The 20235-nt window shown below is 41.9% G+C and overlaps 1 protein-coding gene across 1 annotated transcript; it reads right to left on the reverse strand.

The window, feature by feature from the left end:
* Nucleotides 1-476: 476 nt before the first annotated feature.
* Nucleotides 477-19862, reverse strand: LOC109869198 (guanine nucleotide-binding protein G(s) subunit alpha). The gene is made up of 12 exons (XM_031804010.1): nucleotides 18494-19862; nucleotides 16370-16442; nucleotides 12658-12712; nucleotides 12355-12474; nucleotides 7109-7206; nucleotides 4169-4223; nucleotides 3901-3974; nucleotides 3663-3721; nucleotides 3256-3376; nucleotides 2840-2970; nucleotides 2552-2619; nucleotides 477-2359 (listed from the first exon to the last, which is right to left on the reverse strand). The coding sequence occupies exons 1-12, from the start codon at nucleotides 18630-18632 to the stop codon at nucleotides 2213-2215; spliced, it is 1140 nt and encodes a 379-aa protein (XP_031659870.1). The 5' UTR covers nucleotides 18633-19862; the 3' UTR covers nucleotides 477-2212.
* Between the last annotated feature and the right edge of the window lie 373 nt (nucleotides 19863-20235).

The raw sequence follows: 20235 nt of genomic DNA on the forward strand, positions 1-20235 counted from the left end.
TTCTTATTCTCTTGTACTTCCCTGAGCTACACTCCTGACAAGAGAAAGACATTCAGCAACAATTGTCATGGTGTAGGTCAAGACCAAAATGCAAAGACAAATACCCTAAAGATCCACGCTCTAATAACATAAACCACAACTGTTTGTATGTGTACAAAAAAAGCTATGTGGTGAAGTAGAATGCCTGTGTCTGGGTTAAATGAGAAAATACATCGCCTTGGTTGGAAAACAACAGACTGAATTGAATACAGTCATGATGCATGTTATAGATTCAATCAAAAGTAGAATAGAACTGATGATAAAAGGTTAAAAGTAGTGAAGTAACAGTATAGGGCACTGTATGAGGAGATGAAGAACTGTCTAAGGACAGTGGACATGACTCAAGACAGGTCTAAAGGCAGGTGAATGAGATGTGGTTTTATCTGGTGTATGTTTGTCCTTGCCATTGTGATTGTGTGTAAGGACAGGCCTCTTGCTGTCTGCACCAAAACAACTTTATTTTGCAGAGCTCCTCTTCTGAAAGTAGAAACCCATGTTTGATGTACATAATACATGAAACCTAGGGCACTGAAGTGAACATGTAATAGTGTACAGTCTGCCTCTGTTGTGGAACACTAGGAAGGACCCCAAAACAATAACATTCTTTGATTGTTGTTTTCTTTAGAAAAAGAAAATATTCATGTAGAAACAAGCAATGTTTTGCATTTGGATATTTTTCCATCACCCTTTACCTTAAAGCTAAAAATGGTAAATAAACACTCACCCTTCAAAATGTTGTTTGCAGAAGTCACTAATGAAACAAAACCTAATTGAAAAGGATTTAAGTTCTAGCAATACGCACACTATATCAAGTGTACAATTTGTGTCTTTGATTCTAATAAAATACTTTTAAAAATCCATAAACATTTCATATATTTATCTTTCTTTTGGTATATGGATCCAAAAATAAGCATTTAAATCATAAAGGAGAGTTGGGGGAGAGAAATACAAATAAAAAACTACGAATGGTTGTCCTCCTTCCCTGGAGAGATGGGGGAAACTGGCCCAGCTATACAGCGCAGTATAACACCGACTTTAGCTCATTATACACGTACAGTCGTGATCAAGGCACAGGGATCTTCTATTTTTTCAATAAAGTTGTACAAAATAATACATTTTACAGTCTGTACAAGAATAATAGTTCAGCAGTAAAGTAAAGACATACAAATAGCCTTGGGAAGGAGGGGGTGGAGGGGGGAATAGAATCCCATATCATTATCTTCTTCCTCTTTTTTTTTAGATATCTTTTTTTTACATTTCAGGATTACTTTTTTCTTTAAAAATAAAACAAAGAGCATTGCCAGTAAAGTAACAGTGCAGGGTATGAGGTGAGGTTAAGAGAGTGGACAGGGAGGAGGGGTGATGAAAGAGAGAGGGGGGCACAATGGCACAAAAGTTTACACAGACAAAACAACTGGAGACAGAAACAGGGCTGATCGGACTTCTCTTCACTTATATGGTACTGTATATGTTTTTTGCACTCCGTTGAGTTCTGTGAACGGTGGCCGTTTTCCTCCCGCTGCTGTACAAACAAGGCAAAGTCATGTGACAATCCTGTGAGCGTCATGGTGTCCAAGCTCCACCAAATTGACATAGATATTCCCCTCCCCCCATGCCCTGCCCACCACAATGCTTCTCTGGTTTATTGTCAGTCATCAATGTTGCTCCTAGTAGGTATCTTGGCTGTGAAGTCATTGAAAGCACTGAGCCAGTCAATCTGTGGCTGCAGACAGTAAGCAGCTCACCCAGTCCAGGACCATGTAGTCGAGTAAAAGCGTGTTCTTTTTCAGAACAGCAAGCAGTTGTTGGAGGGTATATTTGAGAGCAAGTGTGTCTAAGTGTGTGTGTCTCAAAATATAAACTAATGGTGTGAAAAAGAGAGAGTTCGGTGTTATGTCAGCATGTATACGCTTGTGTGTGTGGTGAAATGGGTTCGAGTCCTGAGCACAGTGCTAAAGTGCAGTGGAGTTCAGCTGATCTGGCTTGGATGTATTCTGTGTTTTGCAGTATTTCAATAGTCTTTCCAGGTTACTCTGTAGCTCATGTCTAGTTTGACTTCAGGAGTCCCCAAGAGTACACAGAGTTAGGAGCAGGTCGACAGGGGTGGGTTTCAGGGGGGGTCAGGGAGAGACCGGAGGTGGAGGTTCAGAGTCTGTGTTGCAGCCCCCTCCCATCACAAGAGCTCGTACTGCCGAAGGTGCATCCTCTGAATGATGTCCCGACAGTCGTTGAAGACCCGGCGGATGTTTTCCGTGTCGACGGCACAGGTAAAATGGGGGTAACAATAGTGCCTGCCGTCTCCACTGGCTGTGCTGATCCTCTGAAATCACACAGTGAAACACAAATACTACAACCATCAGGACATCATCCACATGAAGACAATGCTAACATATCCAATACAAGCAAGTCATCTCATTTGGCATCTTTGGTTTTGATTGGATCCTATTTTGTAATCAATACCATAAGATTCTATATAACATTAGCAGGGGAAACATTGTATTTCTGCACTTACCAGGAACTCATCTCGTATGAAGTACTTTGCCCTCGTGACGCGTGGATCCTCCCCTGGTTCTGGTGTTGCTATAGAATAGTAAGTGACTGATGAGTGTTATGATTCGATTCTAGTACACAATCACACATTTTCAGTGTCATTAATCGCTATGATGATTACTTTTCAGCCACAGGAAAGAACATTCAAGAGCCATCTACCGTGGTAAAAAGCAGAAGCACTGTGTGTGCGCGTGTGCGCACCGTGTGTGTGTGTACAGTAAACATCCAGTCAAGTGTAACAACTTCTCACCATCATCCGGTGTGGTGTAGCGTGCAAACTCTGGGAAGTACTCTTCAATTTTTGATTTCCCAGCCAACACCTTCTCTGCTAGCAGGTCCTGTTTGTTGAGGAATAGGATGACAGAAATGGTCCGCAGCCACCTAAAAATAGAAACCCACACACAGAGAGGCTGGCTAAATACACTGGTAACAACAGGCTAAATACACTGGTAACAACAGGCTAAATACACTGGTAACAACAGGCTAAATACACTGGTAACAACAGGCTAAATACACTGGTAACAAGCAGTCAGTGGTCATTTACGGCTAGCAAATTGTACATTATTATGATGAGAGTATTTCAATAAAACAGAGGAATAGAATAAAACTCCATTGATTCCATAAATATTTGAGGGGAGAGGGTGTCATGGGTTGTGCTCGTGTCACCTGTTGTTCCAGATGTTCTTGAATAGATTTAGAGCCTCCTGCAAACGGTTGGTCTGATTGTCCTCCCGGATCACCATGTTGTAGCTGCTACTGGCCACCACGAAAATAATGGCTGTTACATCTGTGAGGAATGAGGAAGACAGAGGGAGGAGGGACTCAGACAACCTGGTTTTGTTAAGCGAAATCAATGGCACAGCAAAAGGCAATTAGCTTTAAGGCTAAGGCCGAAACACACAGTAATGGCAGAAAAAGCAAAAGGTGATAAAGTAGAGGAAACCTGTAGTGGAACAGGGCTACAGACTATGGAGGACCCGTCTAGAACCCCTAAAAAAGTATCAATGAGAATGAATTGTGTTTGAGTGATTCTCTATTGGGTTGGCCAGATAAAATGGCAACACAAATGTTACCGTTAAAGCACTGGATCCATTTCCGACGTTCATCCCTTTGACCACCAACGTCAAACATGCTGTGGAAGAGATGTCAGTGCGATAAATATACCACACGCTACGACCTTGTGGCGTAGTAATGAATCACATGTAAGCTGCACTGTATGGACTCATACATGTCTAAAGGACTGAGTTGGAGGTTGATCTTCAGGTATAGTACTAATAACCAAATCGGAAGATAATCCTGGGTTATACTCACTGAAAATTGACTTTGTCCACCTGAAATCTGGTCTCAAAGATCCCAGAGGTGAGCACTCTGCATCTCAGTAGGTCCTGAGAGAAAGACGGGAGTCATTCATCTGTGTTATATTTCATCAATATTATGAAAGGAAGTTGGAGGACAGTAGGGATGTGTATCAAATGGAGGACGTTGGCCAAAAGTAGTGCACTATAGAGGGGATAGGGTGCCATTTGAAATGTATCCCTGGGCCTCTGATAATGGTGGCATTGAGACCACGGAAAGTCACCTGATCAGTGGGAGTGTAGTCACTCCGTTTCACAATGTCAATCTTGTCTAGAAAGCTGAGGAGAGAAGAAAAAAAAACAGATTTAGAAGGATGACCAGGACAGGACAAAATGGCTGAATTCAGACAGCAGGGGCAGTGAAAAAGCATGGTGAGCTTGTCTTGGTTTGTGGACAGGTAGAGACCACTGAGCTCAATATAATTATATACCCCTGTGTTTCGCCAACTGTTTTGTAGCAGGGAGGGACTGACCTGTGGTAAGCCATCGCTACTTCCTCTTTGGAGGACGACTTAGTTTCTTTCTAAGACTTGAGAAGTGACTCAGTCAGTGTCAGCTAACTAATTGAGCAGCCAGTTAGTAACATCCCAGGGACCAGTGTCCGTCCAGGAACAAGGCGGTTGAGAGAAACACCAACATAGACATCATTGGTACAGACACTTAGAGCTGAGAGGAATAGCAATCGTTCTGGAGTCATACTGACTTTGGGACTAATGTCCAATTTCATGACATACACTGAGTATACCAAACATTAGGAACACCTTTCCTAATATTGAGTTGCACCCATGCTGACTCCAATATTTCCCAAAGTTGTGGGAAGCATTTGGCTGGATATCCTTTGTGTTGTGGACCATTCTTGATACACACAGAAAACTGTTGAGTGTGGAAAAACTCACACATACAGAATCCAAGTCTCAATTGTCTCAAGGTTAAAACAAATCCTTATTTAACCTGTCTCCTCCCCGTCATCTACACTGATTGAAGTGGATTTAACAAGTCACATCAATAATGGATCATAGCTTTCATGTGGATTCACCTGGTCAGTCTGTCATGGAAAGAGCAGGTGTTCCTGTCTTAGTGTAGTTAACAACTGTTTTACTTGGGTTTAAACAGTACCTACAGAGTGTCTAATACAACTGAACGCCACAAACTGTACCAACAGTGTGTGACAGCTGAATGCCGGTCTCCCAAGCATACTGAAAACAGAGGAATGCCGAGCCTCTGGATAACCAGGAATGTGACACAGAGGGGTGAAATGTGACAGGTCTAAGTACAGGTAAGACATGGCAGGAATGAGTCGGCACTCACTGGGAGAGACAAAGGGACTAGGAGAAACACAGAGATTATGTGAGTGTGTATGCGCTCATGTGCATTTACCATTCTTTGTTATGGCAACAAAGATGGCCAGAGATAACTATGCAGACTTCAGAAGAACACAGGTGGGGAGATGAACTCTTACTCTTTCCTTTCCTACACGTTACTGAAGAATGTTGTAAAAGTTAGAACTGTAAACTCTCCTTTCACAAGGGTTCACACTCACAAACCTGACCTAGCCCATCAGCCTGAACCCAAACAGACATATACATATCTCTAAATTAGTCTCTGGCACTGGGAGATTGAATGAGTGTATTAGAGTGAGTGGGAAGGATAGAGAGAGAGTGGGAGGGTGATAGAGAATAAGGTAGGAAAGGCGTAGAGAGAGATGGAAGAAAGAGAGGGAGGGTGATAGGTAGGAAGGAAATGGTGAGAAAGACAGAAAGTGTGTGCATGTGTGTGTGAAAGAGAGAGAGAGAGGGGAAGAGAGAAAGAGTAGTCTGACATTACAGAGCAGATTCAAAAATAGCTCCCTAGTGCCCTGGCCTCCAGCATGGTTACCATGGAGACAGAACCACAGGCTCTATAAATAGACTATCAGCTCAAAATCTTGTGTGACTGGAGTAGGGCCTGAGAGGGGAGAAAGAAAAAGAGGGAGAGAACCAGAGAAAAAAATGAGGGAGCAAGAGATTGAGAAAGATGGACTGGGAGAGAGGAAGTGGGAGGGAGAGAGCAGGAGAGAGGGAGTGGGAAAGAGTGAGAGAGAGGAAGTGGGAGGGAGAGAGTAGGAGAGAGGGAGTGGGAAAGAGAGAGAGAGAGAGAGGGAGGGAGAGTAGGAGAGAGGGAGGGAGGGAGAGAGGGAGTGGGAAAGAGTGAGAGAGAGGAAGTGGGAGGGAGAGAGCAGGAGAGAGGGAGTGGGAAAGAGTGAGAGAGAGAGAGGGAGGGAACAAAAGACTGGACCACCTAAACCACCTGAAGGGGTTGTCCTAGACTGTTAATTAACACAATCATATAAACAGCCCTCTTCAAACATTAGCACAATATGAATTTTTTATACAATCAGCTCAAATCAAATACCACTATAACAGACGTAACTCTGAGGCTCCAGTCACTGTGGTTTACTTCCCCCTCCTCCCCTGTTCCCCTCCACCCATCCAACCGCTGGTGAAATCTCTGTCTCTCCCTTTTTATGACTCAGGACCTACCATTTTTGGTCCCCGTTGCTGCAAATATCCTACATCACAGATGCGGAGCCACACAACAGTTGGAAAAGAAAGCAGAGGAAGAGAACGTGTGTGAGAGAGTGTGGTGCGAGAGAGTACGAGGGACCGCTTGCCAGAGAGATAGAAAGAGAGCAAGAGAAAGAAAGTGAGGAGAGAGCGAGAGAGTGAAAGAGAGAGACACATAGCCAGAGGTGGCAGTGTTGATGCAGAAAGCTCTGGTGATGTCATACTGTTGCGTGTGTGCACAGACACGATGAGGAGCTGCGGAGGAAGAGCATGAGCTCAAGATGACTTCCATGACACAGAGCTCCGCTACCACACATAATTTTCAGGCAGAATACTTGCCTATTATCTTGCCATTGAAAATTAGAACGGGTCTCTCTAGGAAATTGCTTTTTACAATAAAGTTTTGATGAGATTAAATACATTTTAGATTTGGGGTTTACAAACTTTAGCTGGTATTTTATCCGCCTGCTAAATCTGAGCATGTCAGCCTTGAACTACAGTCCCATGTGTGCCCCTAATCGTTGGCTTAGAGTGTTTGTTTTCAACAACACAGGCCTGTACAAGGGCACTGTAGCTATTCAAGACAGTTGGTCCCCTCTCGGCAGTGCAGTGCATACTTACTACTGCGCACAGTCGATCAGCTGGTACTCATTGGATCTCTCAAAACACGCCCTCACGCCCTCATCCTGCCAGAGAGTCTTCGCATTTTCATAAAACTCCTGAGAGAGAGAGAGAGAGAGAGAGAGAGAGTGATATAAGGAGAGAGAGTGAATGAAAGAAGAGGGGCAGTGGAAGAGAGAAAGAGGACTCAATTAATTCACATGGTACAATAACAATACATCGACTAAATTAAAGCAAGTAGAAAAGGAGGACACTGTCCATCATCCATGTCATGACTGAGGGCACTGATGTGCCACATCTTTTTTTACATTCCAATGGGGCAGCACACCTATTAGGGATCTAGCATTTATTGACAGGAGTGGATTTCCACAGGTTCTGTGGCCAGTGAGGGTAACTACCAAGGGGAGTGTCAATATAAGAAAAACAAAGTGGCATGGTCAGGCTGATGAAATTAAAGAATGTGCCTTTAAATATGAAAAAAAACGAAAAAACAAGGCATGTTTTTACAACCTTTTCAACATTTCCATTAATGAGGAGAAATAAAGATGACATATGGTCGACAGGCTAGGGAGGGTCAGTTGACTCATAATCACGTCAAAATCTCATAACATTGAATGAATCATATTTCATTACATTCATTTAGCAAACAAAAGCTGTGCGGGTGTAATGATTCCAGTCAACTGGCATATCTAAAGGCCAATCTGTTACTTCCTTGTTTGATATCTGTTGCATAAAGTGGGAATGTCCACATAGCTTATTAAAGGACCAGAGTGACCACCCCATGGACAACATTCAAAGGGCTAAAAAAGCACATAGAAAGGCAGATATACTCATCATCTCCCTCCATCATCTCCCTCCATTTGGACCATGGAACAAGAAACCCTGTCATGTATAAAACAACATCTTCTGGACAACTGGACCATTGTGGAACAATGCATCTGCACACACTTGCATTACATTTAGGTTTGCTGTCCTAATATATATATATATATATATATATATATATATATATCTGTCCCACCGTTCGGCTGGCTTGGGTTACTTGAAGAGTTATAAAAATCCCTGCATCCACTCCATAAAAGAGCACTCATCATGTGTCTTAGTAACAGAGTCCTCCTTTATCATCAGTCATGCGCTTAAGAAAAAAAATAAAAACGCCTCTCTAGGAACTGCTCATTGCATTACAGCAGCCGACCCAGAATCCTTTGGGGCTACAACTCAATGCTAGATTGTTTCTCTCTGCTCACTGGCTTGTCTGATCTTAGTTTTTTCCATAATAATTTCCATTTCATCCTTTGGTATGGCCTTTTGTCAAATACACAAAGGCTTGTGGTGTTTTGCTAAGCATATCACAGGGAGTTTGATCTTAAAGCAACTGGTTGCCTTTTCCTGGTTAATAAACAACCATCTATTACGTTCTGCACATGATCATGTGCTATGTAAAATGCATCTGAATGGGAATGTCCCCTCTGGCATTCTAACTATGGTCAACTCCACTACAAAAGCATCATGTAGCCAGAGACAGGATAAGGAAGTGAGGAGCCGGGTAGCTTTGAATTTGAGAAAATTTACATTTTAGTGGCGTTAAGAATAACAACCTATAAAGCAGAGGTCGGCAACGGGCCGAAACCATTCTAATCAGTCGATTAATCAGCAGTCTGAAAACAAATCCCATACCACAACAACGCATTTAAACATGAAATGAACAGCCCAGACCATAGGTATCCATACAAACGTCCCCCACCGTCTGTTTTTTCTATCTGTACTCTGAGATTAGGTGACCAGTAGAACCGGTTCCCCCTCAGCCCTGGGGGGTGCCAGAGAGGAAGCAGGGAGAGAGAGGGAGGGAGGCTTTGCCAACAGTATTACACTGTCTGACCTTCGAGTCATTCAACTCTCCTCCATTAGGAACGAAATCGCAGACATTCAAACACCACAGAGCAAGACTGCAGTCAATCATATCCCTTTCACATGTAGGCCTACACACCCAAACTCAGAGAGAGAGAGAGAGAGGTGTTATGGCAGGTGTGCTAGGCCCAGAAAAAGGACAAGGCAATCTTCAATGACAGTCAATCGCGCAATGATAGAGAAGCAACTGTTCAACTGTAATAGTTAATATTCTTTCAGCCAGACTCATAAGGGGATCTAAATTAAAGCATAATAACAGCTAAAAATATGTTTTCATTTTGTTGAGTGACAACATGTCATCTGTTCTAGAGATAATTTTACTTATCTCTAGGACACTATGGGCCCTATTCAATAAAAAAAACATTAACAAGGTTTTTGTGATCAATATAAAACAAAAGTTATTGGATGCACTTATAAATCCATTATAGATTCAATGGATTATGTTTATCCAGAAACTTGGTACCTGCTTAGCTTGAATAGAGTCCTATGTCCCTCCCAGCCAAGTCCTAACAGCCTGACAACTACCAGCAAGCACCCTGTTGTTCAGATGGGCATCCCAGTGTGACACAGAAACATGTGGGTACCAGAGAGAGGTATTTAGTGGTGTTACAGGCACAATCAGTGTAAACCAGTGGTACTCGGAGACCTCCAGGCCTTCCCTCAGGGCAGTCAATTAGCTAACAGGCATCGCATCGAGGCCCTACTCGCTAATTTTGCATTTTATTTTACCTTTATTTAACTAGGCAAGTCAGTTAAGAACTATTTTCAATGACGGCCTAGGAACAGTGGGTTAACGGCCTTGTTCAGGAGCAGAACGACAGATTTTTACCTTGTCAGCTCGGGGATTCGATCTGCAACCTTTCGGTTACTTGTCCAACGCTCTAACCACTAGGCTACCTGCCGCCCCATCAATTACTATACTGTACCACAACCCACAGAGATACCAATACCACGAGGCCTGCACTTGCATCAGTGACTACTGGATGGTCATTCCAAAGGGAACATATACAGTACCAGTCAAAAGTTTGGACACACCTAATCATTCCAGGGTTTTCCTTTATTTTTACTATTTTCTACATTGTAGAACAATAGTGAAGACATCAATACTACGAAATAACACATATGGAATCATGTAGTAACCAAAAAAAAGTGCTAAACAAATCAAAATATATTTTATATTTGAGATACTTCAACGTAGCCACCCTTCGCCTTGACAGCTTTGCACACTCTTGGCATTCTCTCAACCAGCTTCATGAGGTAGTCACCTGGAATGCATTTCAGTTAACAGGTGTGCCTTATTAAAAGTTAATTTGTGGAACTTCTTTCCTTCTGCGTTTGAGCCAATCAGTTGTGTTATGACAAGGTAGGGGTGGGTGGTATACAGAAGATAGCCCTATTTGGCAAGAACAGCTCAAATAAACAAAGAGAAACAGTCCATCATTACTTGAAGACATGTAGTCAGCCAATCTGGAAAATTTAAAGAGCTTTGAAAGTTTCAAGTGCAGTCGCAAAAACCATCAAGCGCTTTGATGAAACTGGCTCTCATGAGGACTGCCACAGGAAAGGAAGACCCAGAGTTACCTCTTGCTGCAGAGGATAAGTTCATTAGAGTTAACTGCACCTCAGATTGCAGCTCAAATAAATGTGTCATATGGAGTTCAAGTAACAGACAAATCTCAACATCAACTGTTCATAGGAGACTGTATGAAATCAGGCCTTCATGGTCAAATTGCTGCAAAGAAACCACTACTAAAAGGACACCAATAATAAGAAGAGACTTGCTTGGGACAAGAAACACGAGAAATGGACGATTAGACCTGTGGAAATCTGTCCTTCGGTCTGAGTCCAAATTTGAGATTTTTGGTTCTAACCACTGTGTCTTTGTGAGACGCAGAGTAGTTGAACGGATGATCTCCACATGTGTGGTTCCCACCGTGAAGCATGGAGGAGGTGGTGTGATGGTGTGGTGGTGCTTTGCTGGTGACACGGTCAGAGATTTATTTAGAATTCAAGGCACACTTAACCAGCATGGCTACCACAGCATTCTGCAGCGATACACCATTCCCATCTGGTTTGCACTTAGTGGGACTATCATTTGTTTTTCAACAGAACAATGACCAAAAACACACCTCCAGGCTGTGTAATGGCTATTTGACCAAGGAGAATGATGGAGTGCTGTATCAGTGTCACATCTATTCCTGCTCCTCCCCTCCGGCGTTCGACGTTGCTGGTTTACTAACCACCAGTGCTGGGAACCATCATCACGCGCACCTGGTATTCATCATTATGCGCACCTGCGCTTCATCATTAGGCACACCTGGACTCCATTACTTCACTCATTACATCCCCTTTATCTGGCACTCCCTTAGGTTCTTTCCCCAGGCAGTATTGTTTTCTGTTGTTCATGTCTAGACACTACTCCTACGTTGTATCGTTCCATGTGTCTTGTTAAATTAAATTTACCATCTGCACCTGCTTCTTGACTCCCAGCATCTACGTTACAATCAGATGACTTGGCCTCCACAATCACCCGACCTCAACCAAACTGAGATGGTTTGGGAAGAGTCAGACCGCAGAGTGAAGGAAAAGCAGCCAACAAGTGCTCAGCATATGTGGGAACTCCTTCAAGACTGTTGGAAATGCATTCCTCATGAAGCTAGTTGAGAGAATGCCAAGAGTTGCAAAGCTGTCATCAAGGCAAAGGGTGGCTACTTTGAAGAATCTAAAATCTAAAATGTATTTTCATTTGTTTAACACTTTTTTGGTTACTACATGATTCCATATATTTTGATGTCTTCAATATTATTCTACAAGGTAGAAAATAGTTCAAATAAAGAAAAACTCTTGAATGAGTAGGTGTGTCCAAACTTTTTCCTGGTACTGTACAAATGCTCACTCACACAGGTGTGTACATACATTAGAGTTCAACCGATATATTGGTTCACTAATATTAAAATCTGCCTTTTAACGGCATATCAGTATCGGACGATAATGCAACCGATATTAAATAAATATGATGAAAAAAGGGACACTCATGCTTACCTGAGCACTTGCGGCCATTCTCAGTATGTATCATTAATTTTACAATGTAGGAAATGAACATTTGAAGCATATTTTCTTGACCAATTGCTGTTTTAGATGGCAATTTCTGAGAATTCCGTGTGTAAAAATTTTACTTTTTAATTTCCCCGGCGTAAAACAGTATATTGGCAGATATCCAGTTATCGGTAAGTTTTGTCCCCTCAAATCATATTGATCTGGCTCTAACATACGTTAATGCAAAGACAATGTCTATCTATAATGATTTGTGTGTGTGGTAGAAACATTGTCATACTCACAGATGTGAATTCAAAGTCCTTCTGATTGACTAGGTTGAGGACGTATTGGATTCGGTATTGGTTGTGTTGATTGGCGAGCTGAACGGGAGGTGTCAGTGTACTCATAGCTGCTACTATGGTCTAAAGAGCGACACAAACAAACACATTCAATACAAATCAAGTGACAACACAGGATTGTCTTAGGGTATATTATATTCTATGATAAAATATTCATGATTCATGCTTAGCTGTTTAGAATTTTTTATTCTACATAGTATCTACCTACAGAGACATGAACTACAAAGATTCAAACCGAATACTCACCTCAATAGCTTCTTTAATATTATTCTTGATATCATGAATTTTCTGCTTTTTCTCTCTGCAAAAAAACAAAAACCTCAAAGTCAGTCATCCATGTTGTAATTTTTTATAAAAAAAAAAAAATCATTGTCATACACAACACATATGCTGATGATACAGCAAACAAAAAACAAACATGTATGTAGATAATTGTCCAACAGCTGGCATACATGCACAATTTCCCAATATCATTCCTTCTGAACCTGACAATGTTTATGACTGTGACACATACATCTTCAACTATGTGAAACTCATATCTTTAACAGGTCCCAGTCTCCCAGTGCCTACATTGGACTTTAATGAAAATGCTCTACCTGCCATGATAACTACAAATAATCAGACGTCAAACATCATCCCATCTTAAAGAGTGGTAACTGAGCTGCAACAACCCATCAGTAGGCACTTTTTTTTTTATCACATGGTTCTTACAAAGTAGTGTGTGTGCGCACTTGTATGTGACTGTGTGTGTACATATGATGTGTGTGTGTGTGGAGAGAGAATACGCAATAACTATATATATACACAGTGGGGCAGAAAAGTATTTAGTCAGCCACCAATTGTGCAAGTTCTCCCACTTAAAAATATGAGAGAGGCCTGTAATTTTCATCATAGGTACACTTCAACTATGACAGACAAAATGAGAAGAAAAAAAATCCAGAAAATCACATTGTAGGATTTTTTATGAATTTATTTGCAAATTATGGTGGAAAATAAGTATTTGGTCACCTACAAACAAGCAAGATTTGTCTCTCACAGACCTGTAACTTCTTCTTTAAGAGGCTCCTCTGTCCTCCACTCGTTACCTGTATTAATGGCACCTGTTTGAACTTGTTATCCGTATAAAAGACACCTGTCCACAACCTCAAACAGTCACACTCCAAACTCCACTATGGACAAGACCAAAGAGCTGTCAAAGGACACCAGAAACAAAATTGTAGACATGCACCAGGCTGGGAAGACTGAATCTGCAATAGGTAAGCAGCTTGGTTTGAAGAAATCAACTGTGGGAGCAATTATTAGGAAATGGAAGACATACAAGACCACTGATAATCTCCCTCAATCTTGAGCTCCACGCAAGATCTCACCCTGTGGGGTCAAAATGATCACAAGGTGAGCAAAAATCCCAGAACCACACGGGGGGACCTAGTGAATGACCTGCAGAGAGCTGGGACCAAAGTAACAAAGCCTACCATCAGTAACACACTATGCCGCCAGGGACTCAAATCATGCAGTGCCAGACGTGTCCCCCTGCTTAAGCCAGTACATGTCCAGGCCCGTCTGAAGTTTGCTAGAGAGCATTTGGATGATCCAGAAGAAGATTGGGAGAATGTCATATGGTCAGATGAAACCAAAATATAACTTTTTGGTAAAAACTCAACTCGTTGTGTTTCGAGGACAAAGAATGCTGAGTTGCATCCAAAGAACACCATACCTACTGTGAAGCATGGGGGTGGAAACATCATGCTTTGGGGCTGTTTTTCTGCAAAGGGACCAGGACAACTGATCCATGTAAAGGAAAGAATGAATGGGGCCATGTATCGTGAGATTTTGAGTGAAAACCTCCTTCCGTCAGCAAGGGCATTGAAGATGAAACGTGGCTGGGTCTTTCAGCATGACAATGATCCCAAACACACCGCCCGGGCAACGAAGGAGTGGCTTCGTAAGAAGCATTTCAAGGTCCTGGAGTGGCCTAGCCAGTCTCCAGATCTCAACCCCATAGAAAATATTTTGAGGGAGTTGAAAGTCCGTGTTGCCCAGCAACGGCCCCAAAACATCACTGCTCTAGAGGAGATCTGCATGGAGGAATGGGCCAAAATACCAGCAACAGTGTGTGAAAACCTTGTGAAGACTGACCTCTGTCATTGCCAACAAAGGGTATATAACAACATATTGAGATAAACTTTTGTTATTGACCAAATACTTATTTCCCACCATAATTTGCAAATACATTTATTTAAAAAAATCCTACAATGTGATTTTATGGATTTTTTTCCCTCATTTTGTCTGTCATAGTTGAAGTGTACCTATGATGAAAATTACAGGCCTCATCTTTTTAAGTGGGAGAACATGCACAATTGGTGGCTGACTAAATACTTTTTTGCCCCACTGTATATGAAGAAAGCATGTGTGATGATATACATCCTTTCCTAATCTAAGAAGATAAAATATAATTGGTCCAGTGTTTCAAAGGCCTGGAACCTTATCAATGGAAGTTACTGAATGCAAAAACATCATACTTCAGGATTTAGGGAATCTACCAAAAACCTCCAGCAATTCCTTATCTTCCTTTTCCTTGTACAGTATATGTTCCTCCAGGACTGACTAAAAAACATTGAGGAGTCAGACACACTGCCCTGCACTGTATCCATTTGCTAATGCAATCCTTAAGTTTAAGTGATACACAGTACAGTTAAGTTATCACACAGACAGAACCAAAAAATCAATGAATGTCTGAAATGTCTAGGATGTGACCAAGTGATGAACTGAGCATATTCACACACACAAGCGCTGCAGTTGTAAGTGTTGTGGAGTCACGAGATGGGTCACACGCAGCTGGGGGCCTTAGCTGCTGATATGCTTGTCTAACACAAGCCACTCACACCCAACCAGTGCCTGAACCTCCAAAAACCTAACCTCACAAACTGGAGATTAAACCATAACCCACCAATGCACAGATTCCTGGACCAACACCAGATTCAGGCCTAAACCCCCAACCAACCTACTTGCCTGAGCCTAAACCTCCAACAACCAACACACCAGGGCCTTGAAGCACCCGTCACCAACCAACGCACAAGGGCCTTGAAGCACCGATCTCCTAACAACGCCAAACGGCCTTGAAGCACCCGTCACAAACCAACGCACAAGGGCCTTGAAGCACCGATCTCCTAACAACGCCAAACGGCCTTGAAACACCCGTCACTAAACAATGCACTAGGGCCTTGAAGCACCCGTCACCAAACAATGCACTAGGGCCTTGAAGCACCCGTCACTAAACAATGCACTAGAGCCTTGAAGCACCAGTCACTAAACAATGCACTAGGGCCTTGAAGCACCCGTCACTAAACAATGCACTAGGGCCTTGAAGCACCAGTCACCAAACAATGCACTAGAGCCTTGAAGCACCCATCACCAAACAATGCACTAGGGCCTTGAAGCACCAGTCACCAAACAATGCACTAGGGCCTTGAAGCACCAGTCACCAAACAATGCACTAGGGCCTTGAAGCACCAGTCACCAAACAATGCACTAGGGCCTTGAAGCACCAGTCACCAAACAATGCACTAGAGCCTTGAAGCCCCGTCACCAAACCAGGGCCTTGAACCCCACAGTATTTGTTTCTGAAGGAAGTTTAAATCCTCGTCTTTACATCTGTCCATAAAATCAGACTAATAATTCTTAAATCGAAATCTAAGACTTCACAGTAAAAACTAGGCGAGACACCTAGACAGTACATTATAGTGGCTATTGAACTGAGAGATACCATCAATTGTTACTAGCCTCTCATCATGTGCTGTGCACAGGTGAATCTAATGCGTTTTCTACAATTCAGGTATTGCAAGACCAATACATTTTGGTTCCTTTGAGATTACCCCCCATCACTCTGCTTGTAAAGTCTCAAACCCTGATCTATATTCACAGTTGTAGAGCATAGTCTGGAGAAGGAAACCATACTTACTCTGCATTGAAGCCATTCACATGGAGGATTCGCATCTGTTTCACTATGGTGCTCTTCCCTGACTCACCAGCCCCTGTGGGTGGGGGGGGAAGAGATGGTTAGAATTATTTCATAGAGTATAGAGAAATGCCCTACCCTGACAGCCAACAGAGACAGCCTTTTGGAATGCGATGCTCAGAAGTCATCTACAAAAAAAAATATTGTAAAGAGAGACACGTTCAAAGTTATAGTTCAGCACATCAAACCTGTGAAATAAACATTAGGAATTATTCTAATTGAAATGGGTTATTATGCCACTTGACCGAGGTCTCACTCAGCACCAGTAGAGGCCAGGATTTGGAGGAAGTTGCCCTTAACCTCTGATCTAGGGTCAGATCATAGAGAATGTTAAGAGGCCTCTAGTGGCCAAAAGGCCATTTTAGCATGGGCAGCGCCATTGAGGGCTTCCACCATTTGAATATGGTCAGCTGGGTGGAACTTCCAACTTCATTGGCTGATTCCTCCTGGTGTCCCAGTTATGTGTAACCAGGTCATCAAGAGGCATCAGTTAATAGTGAAGAAGAAATTGACAACTTCTAAATGGATATAGCTTCAATGGCACTGCCCATGCCGTCAACGACGCCATAATGGCACGGATACAACGATGAGGCCTCTCGCTCTCTCTATGGGTCAGATATAGTTTTATCTTCCAGTTGGTTACGGTCAGGATTTAAGTTTGATAAACTGATGTGGTAAGGGGCAACTTCTACCTTGATCTTTAGATCACCGCTGTCCAAGTCAAACAACTTACAATAGTGGGAGGTTTGGTGAATCCACACATACAGTAAGATGTAAATGAATGGGTGCAATATCAACCTGTTGAAATCTACTAATGCAATAGTATTACCAGCTTCACTTATAACCAGGGATGTAATGGTAACACAAAGTAACACGTAAAACCTATCAAGTCTGATTTATTTTCAATTGGCTAGTTTAGGTGTGTGGACATCCCCATGTGAAAATAACTAAGGAAGTTCTTCATCACAGATCCATTCGAATGCCTGATTCACACTATAGGGACAACCCAAACTGGACTGTGTTGGCTCTGATATTGTCTTTTCACACCGTTCTTTCCAGCACAGTTCTCGTGGTGGATGCATAAGTAGGCTAGCTCAGTACAGCTTGGTTTGAACCTATAGTGTGAATCAAGCATAAAGGTGTCAACAATACACACATGTCATTGTCAAATCAAATAGATGACAGTAATGATGAAAGTGAACATCTTCTTTCCCATAGCAGTGATCTCAAATGTTACGAGCTTATCATGGTTGGTTCATGGTCGGATGTTTCTCCATCAACACTGTCCAACAAAATTCTTACTCACAAATAGGCCAACATCTGACAACTTGCCAATGGCACACACAACAAAACATGTCATATCATATAAAAGTGCAAAGAGCACAGTGCTATATCTAAAGCAGCATTGTAGTAAAGCTTTTGTTATGGTTAAATGTGAGTTCTGTTCCGCTTTCTTTAGTTACCACAACTTCCTCTCCAACAGAAATACCGCTATGTCATTCAATACTAAGGCATCAGGCAAATTCTAATAAAATATTATAATTAAGAGAGGACATTTTGACTGCTTTTACATGATAACAGTACCATGAGTACAGAAGTGTCAGTGGTAGAAATGTTCACCATTCATTAATTCACACATAGGCCCACCTTGAAATATACAGGCCTATGAATTTGAAAGTTGTCAAGCAGCTAGTAGTTCTGAAAACAAACCCACAACACACATGCAGAGCCTCAACACCCATGTTTGATATAGATTAGGCACAAGCTGTTACAATCACACAGGCTCAAGACTAAATGTATCAAATGTGAAGAAACAATAACAACGTAGCAATAAGTAGACTTCAATTATGTTAGAGAATCAAGTCTAACTGATACCCAACTTAAACATCATTCCAGCAACCATGTCACATATGAAAAAGTTAAATGAGACTAGAGTGTAAGAGGAAGGCCTACAGAGACAACAATATCCTATATCACAACATCAAATAGTGTGCCATATAGAAATAGAAACAATGTTGCCAATGAGGCCTTGCCTACAACACATCAGATTTCCTTCAACAAACTTACCCAAAAGTAGTAGCCTGTGAGTTGCTCTATATATCTGTTTGTCCTTCTGAAGTTGTTTCTCTATCTTTTTGTTTGCTTCTCTTTGTGACTTCTCCTCATTTCGCTGATCTTCAGTCTTGCTGTTGCCCAAACAACCCATCTTCCCGCAAGAAATAGGGTCCAGGGGAGGGGGAATGTGAAAAAAATAATAAACAAACTATTCTAGATCCCTCTGTTGACCCACGGAATTGAGAATAATATTAACGACATGTATACAGTCTTGTTGTTTAGTGTTACGTCGAACTAATTCGTTTTAAAACGTTGTCCTACCGCGCTTGTAATTATGTGTACATAATGCGTATTTTCAGTAGATCTTGCTGTCAGAGGGTAGGAGACTGTTGATGACGACACCCAGGCCGCCCTCTCACTTGGTCAATTCTGTTAGGGTTTTCCTTCTTCACATATAGTTTTTATATACCGATATTGATGACCATCCACAGATGTTAAGGTTGATTGAGGCTTTTACCTCTTTCACATTCAATTGAGGAGGGGATAAATAGCTTATTTTCATCTCACGAACAGCCCGGGTCTCACGTCTCACTGTTGCCTGTGACAGGGACCCAAACTCGGCATGACACAGAAACTCGGCTGTACAATGACATGGATCTTTTTGGCAAAAGTTATAATAAACATATTTTGGGGAAAGGCGTATTTTCTGTGTATTTCCTTAAAACGGCATTTCTCTACGCATAGCCTATAGATAAACTAGATAAATAAAACTAGATTAAGGCTACACTTAACGAACTACATGTGTAATATTTCCATTGCTTCCGTCTTCAACTCCTTTTATATCCATAAGATGATCCTCGATCTAAACTGTGAGTCCGATTTTCAGTTTAGATCCCCGAAATAATAGAATTTTCCTGATTTTTCCCGTTTCTGTGATGGCTGTTCTTTGCTGTTTTTTTCTCAATCCAAAGGGCCTTCTCTGTCTTTTCTTTTGTTGCTGAAATGTGTACCCCTACTCACATCAGCAAGGTTCCTAATAGCGCTTTGATAGTCCCCAACACATTCTTAAATGGGTTCTGATTCTTCTAAACATGAAGAAAATACAAAAATCCTTCGAATGTTTCCAGTTTCTTGCATATTTCTTTTGAATTCGAATGGTAGGTAGAGCTTACATGTGCATATACATTCATAAATATAACGCGGATTGTAATAACACATTCCACTATGACGGCAGTTCCCTCCTGGGCTGGTCGTGGGAGATTAAACACGGGAATAACCAATTATTGAAGGTATTATTTTCCCCTTTTTCTCCGGGAATAGCACATTGAGATAGACAGAGCAGAATAGATGGGGAGGGGCAAACAGCGCACATTGAACTCTGGGAAGGACCAGAGCTTCATCACATGATTGTACAGAACGTCAGCATGGTGAAATTCTGCGGAGAAAACGGCGCCCTCTTCAATGAAAGGGTAGATTGGGACCCTCAGCACGGGCCACTCGAATAACTGGGGCCCTTTCCATTTCCCGATGTTTTGACGCGCAGTGGCACTATATTACCCAATTGATTTTAGAATATATGTTCCCAGTGTTTATTATTATTATTATTATTTTTTTTTATCATATCATGGGCAAACAGGTTCATTTATGCTCCAGAGACATAGGACTTTAGCCTAGCCTAGTTGAGGTTGGTAGTCATTTTGGGTACTGAGTAGACAGGGGTGTTTTTTCAATTGTGAATTATAATTGATTCTTTA

This window comes from Oncorhynchus kisutch, linkage group LG24 (genome assembly GCF_002021735.2).
Source record: "Oncorhynchus kisutch isolate 150728-3 linkage group LG24, Okis_V2, whole genome shotgun sequence".
Taxonomy (NCBI): Eukaryota; Metazoa; Chordata; class Actinopteri; order Salmoniformes; family Salmonidae; genus Oncorhynchus; species Oncorhynchus kisutch.

What these genes read in the sequence shown, in the direction of transcription:
- LOC109869198 (XM_031804010.1), bottom strand. Translation starts at nt 18,632, where the DNA reads ATGGGTTGTTTGGGCAACAGCAAGACTGAAGATCAGCGAAATGAGGAG. An exon ending in GTGAATGGCTTCAATGCAGA is followed by an intron (nt 12,713 to 16,369) that starts GTAAGTATGGTT and finishes GTTTTTTTGCAG; the next exon opens with AGAGAAAAAGCAGAAAATTC. An exon ending in TCATACGAGATGAGTTCCTG is followed by an intron (nt 2,360 to 2,551) that starts GTAAGTGCAGAA and finishes GTGTGATTTCAG; the next exon opens with AGGATCAGCACAGCCAGTGG.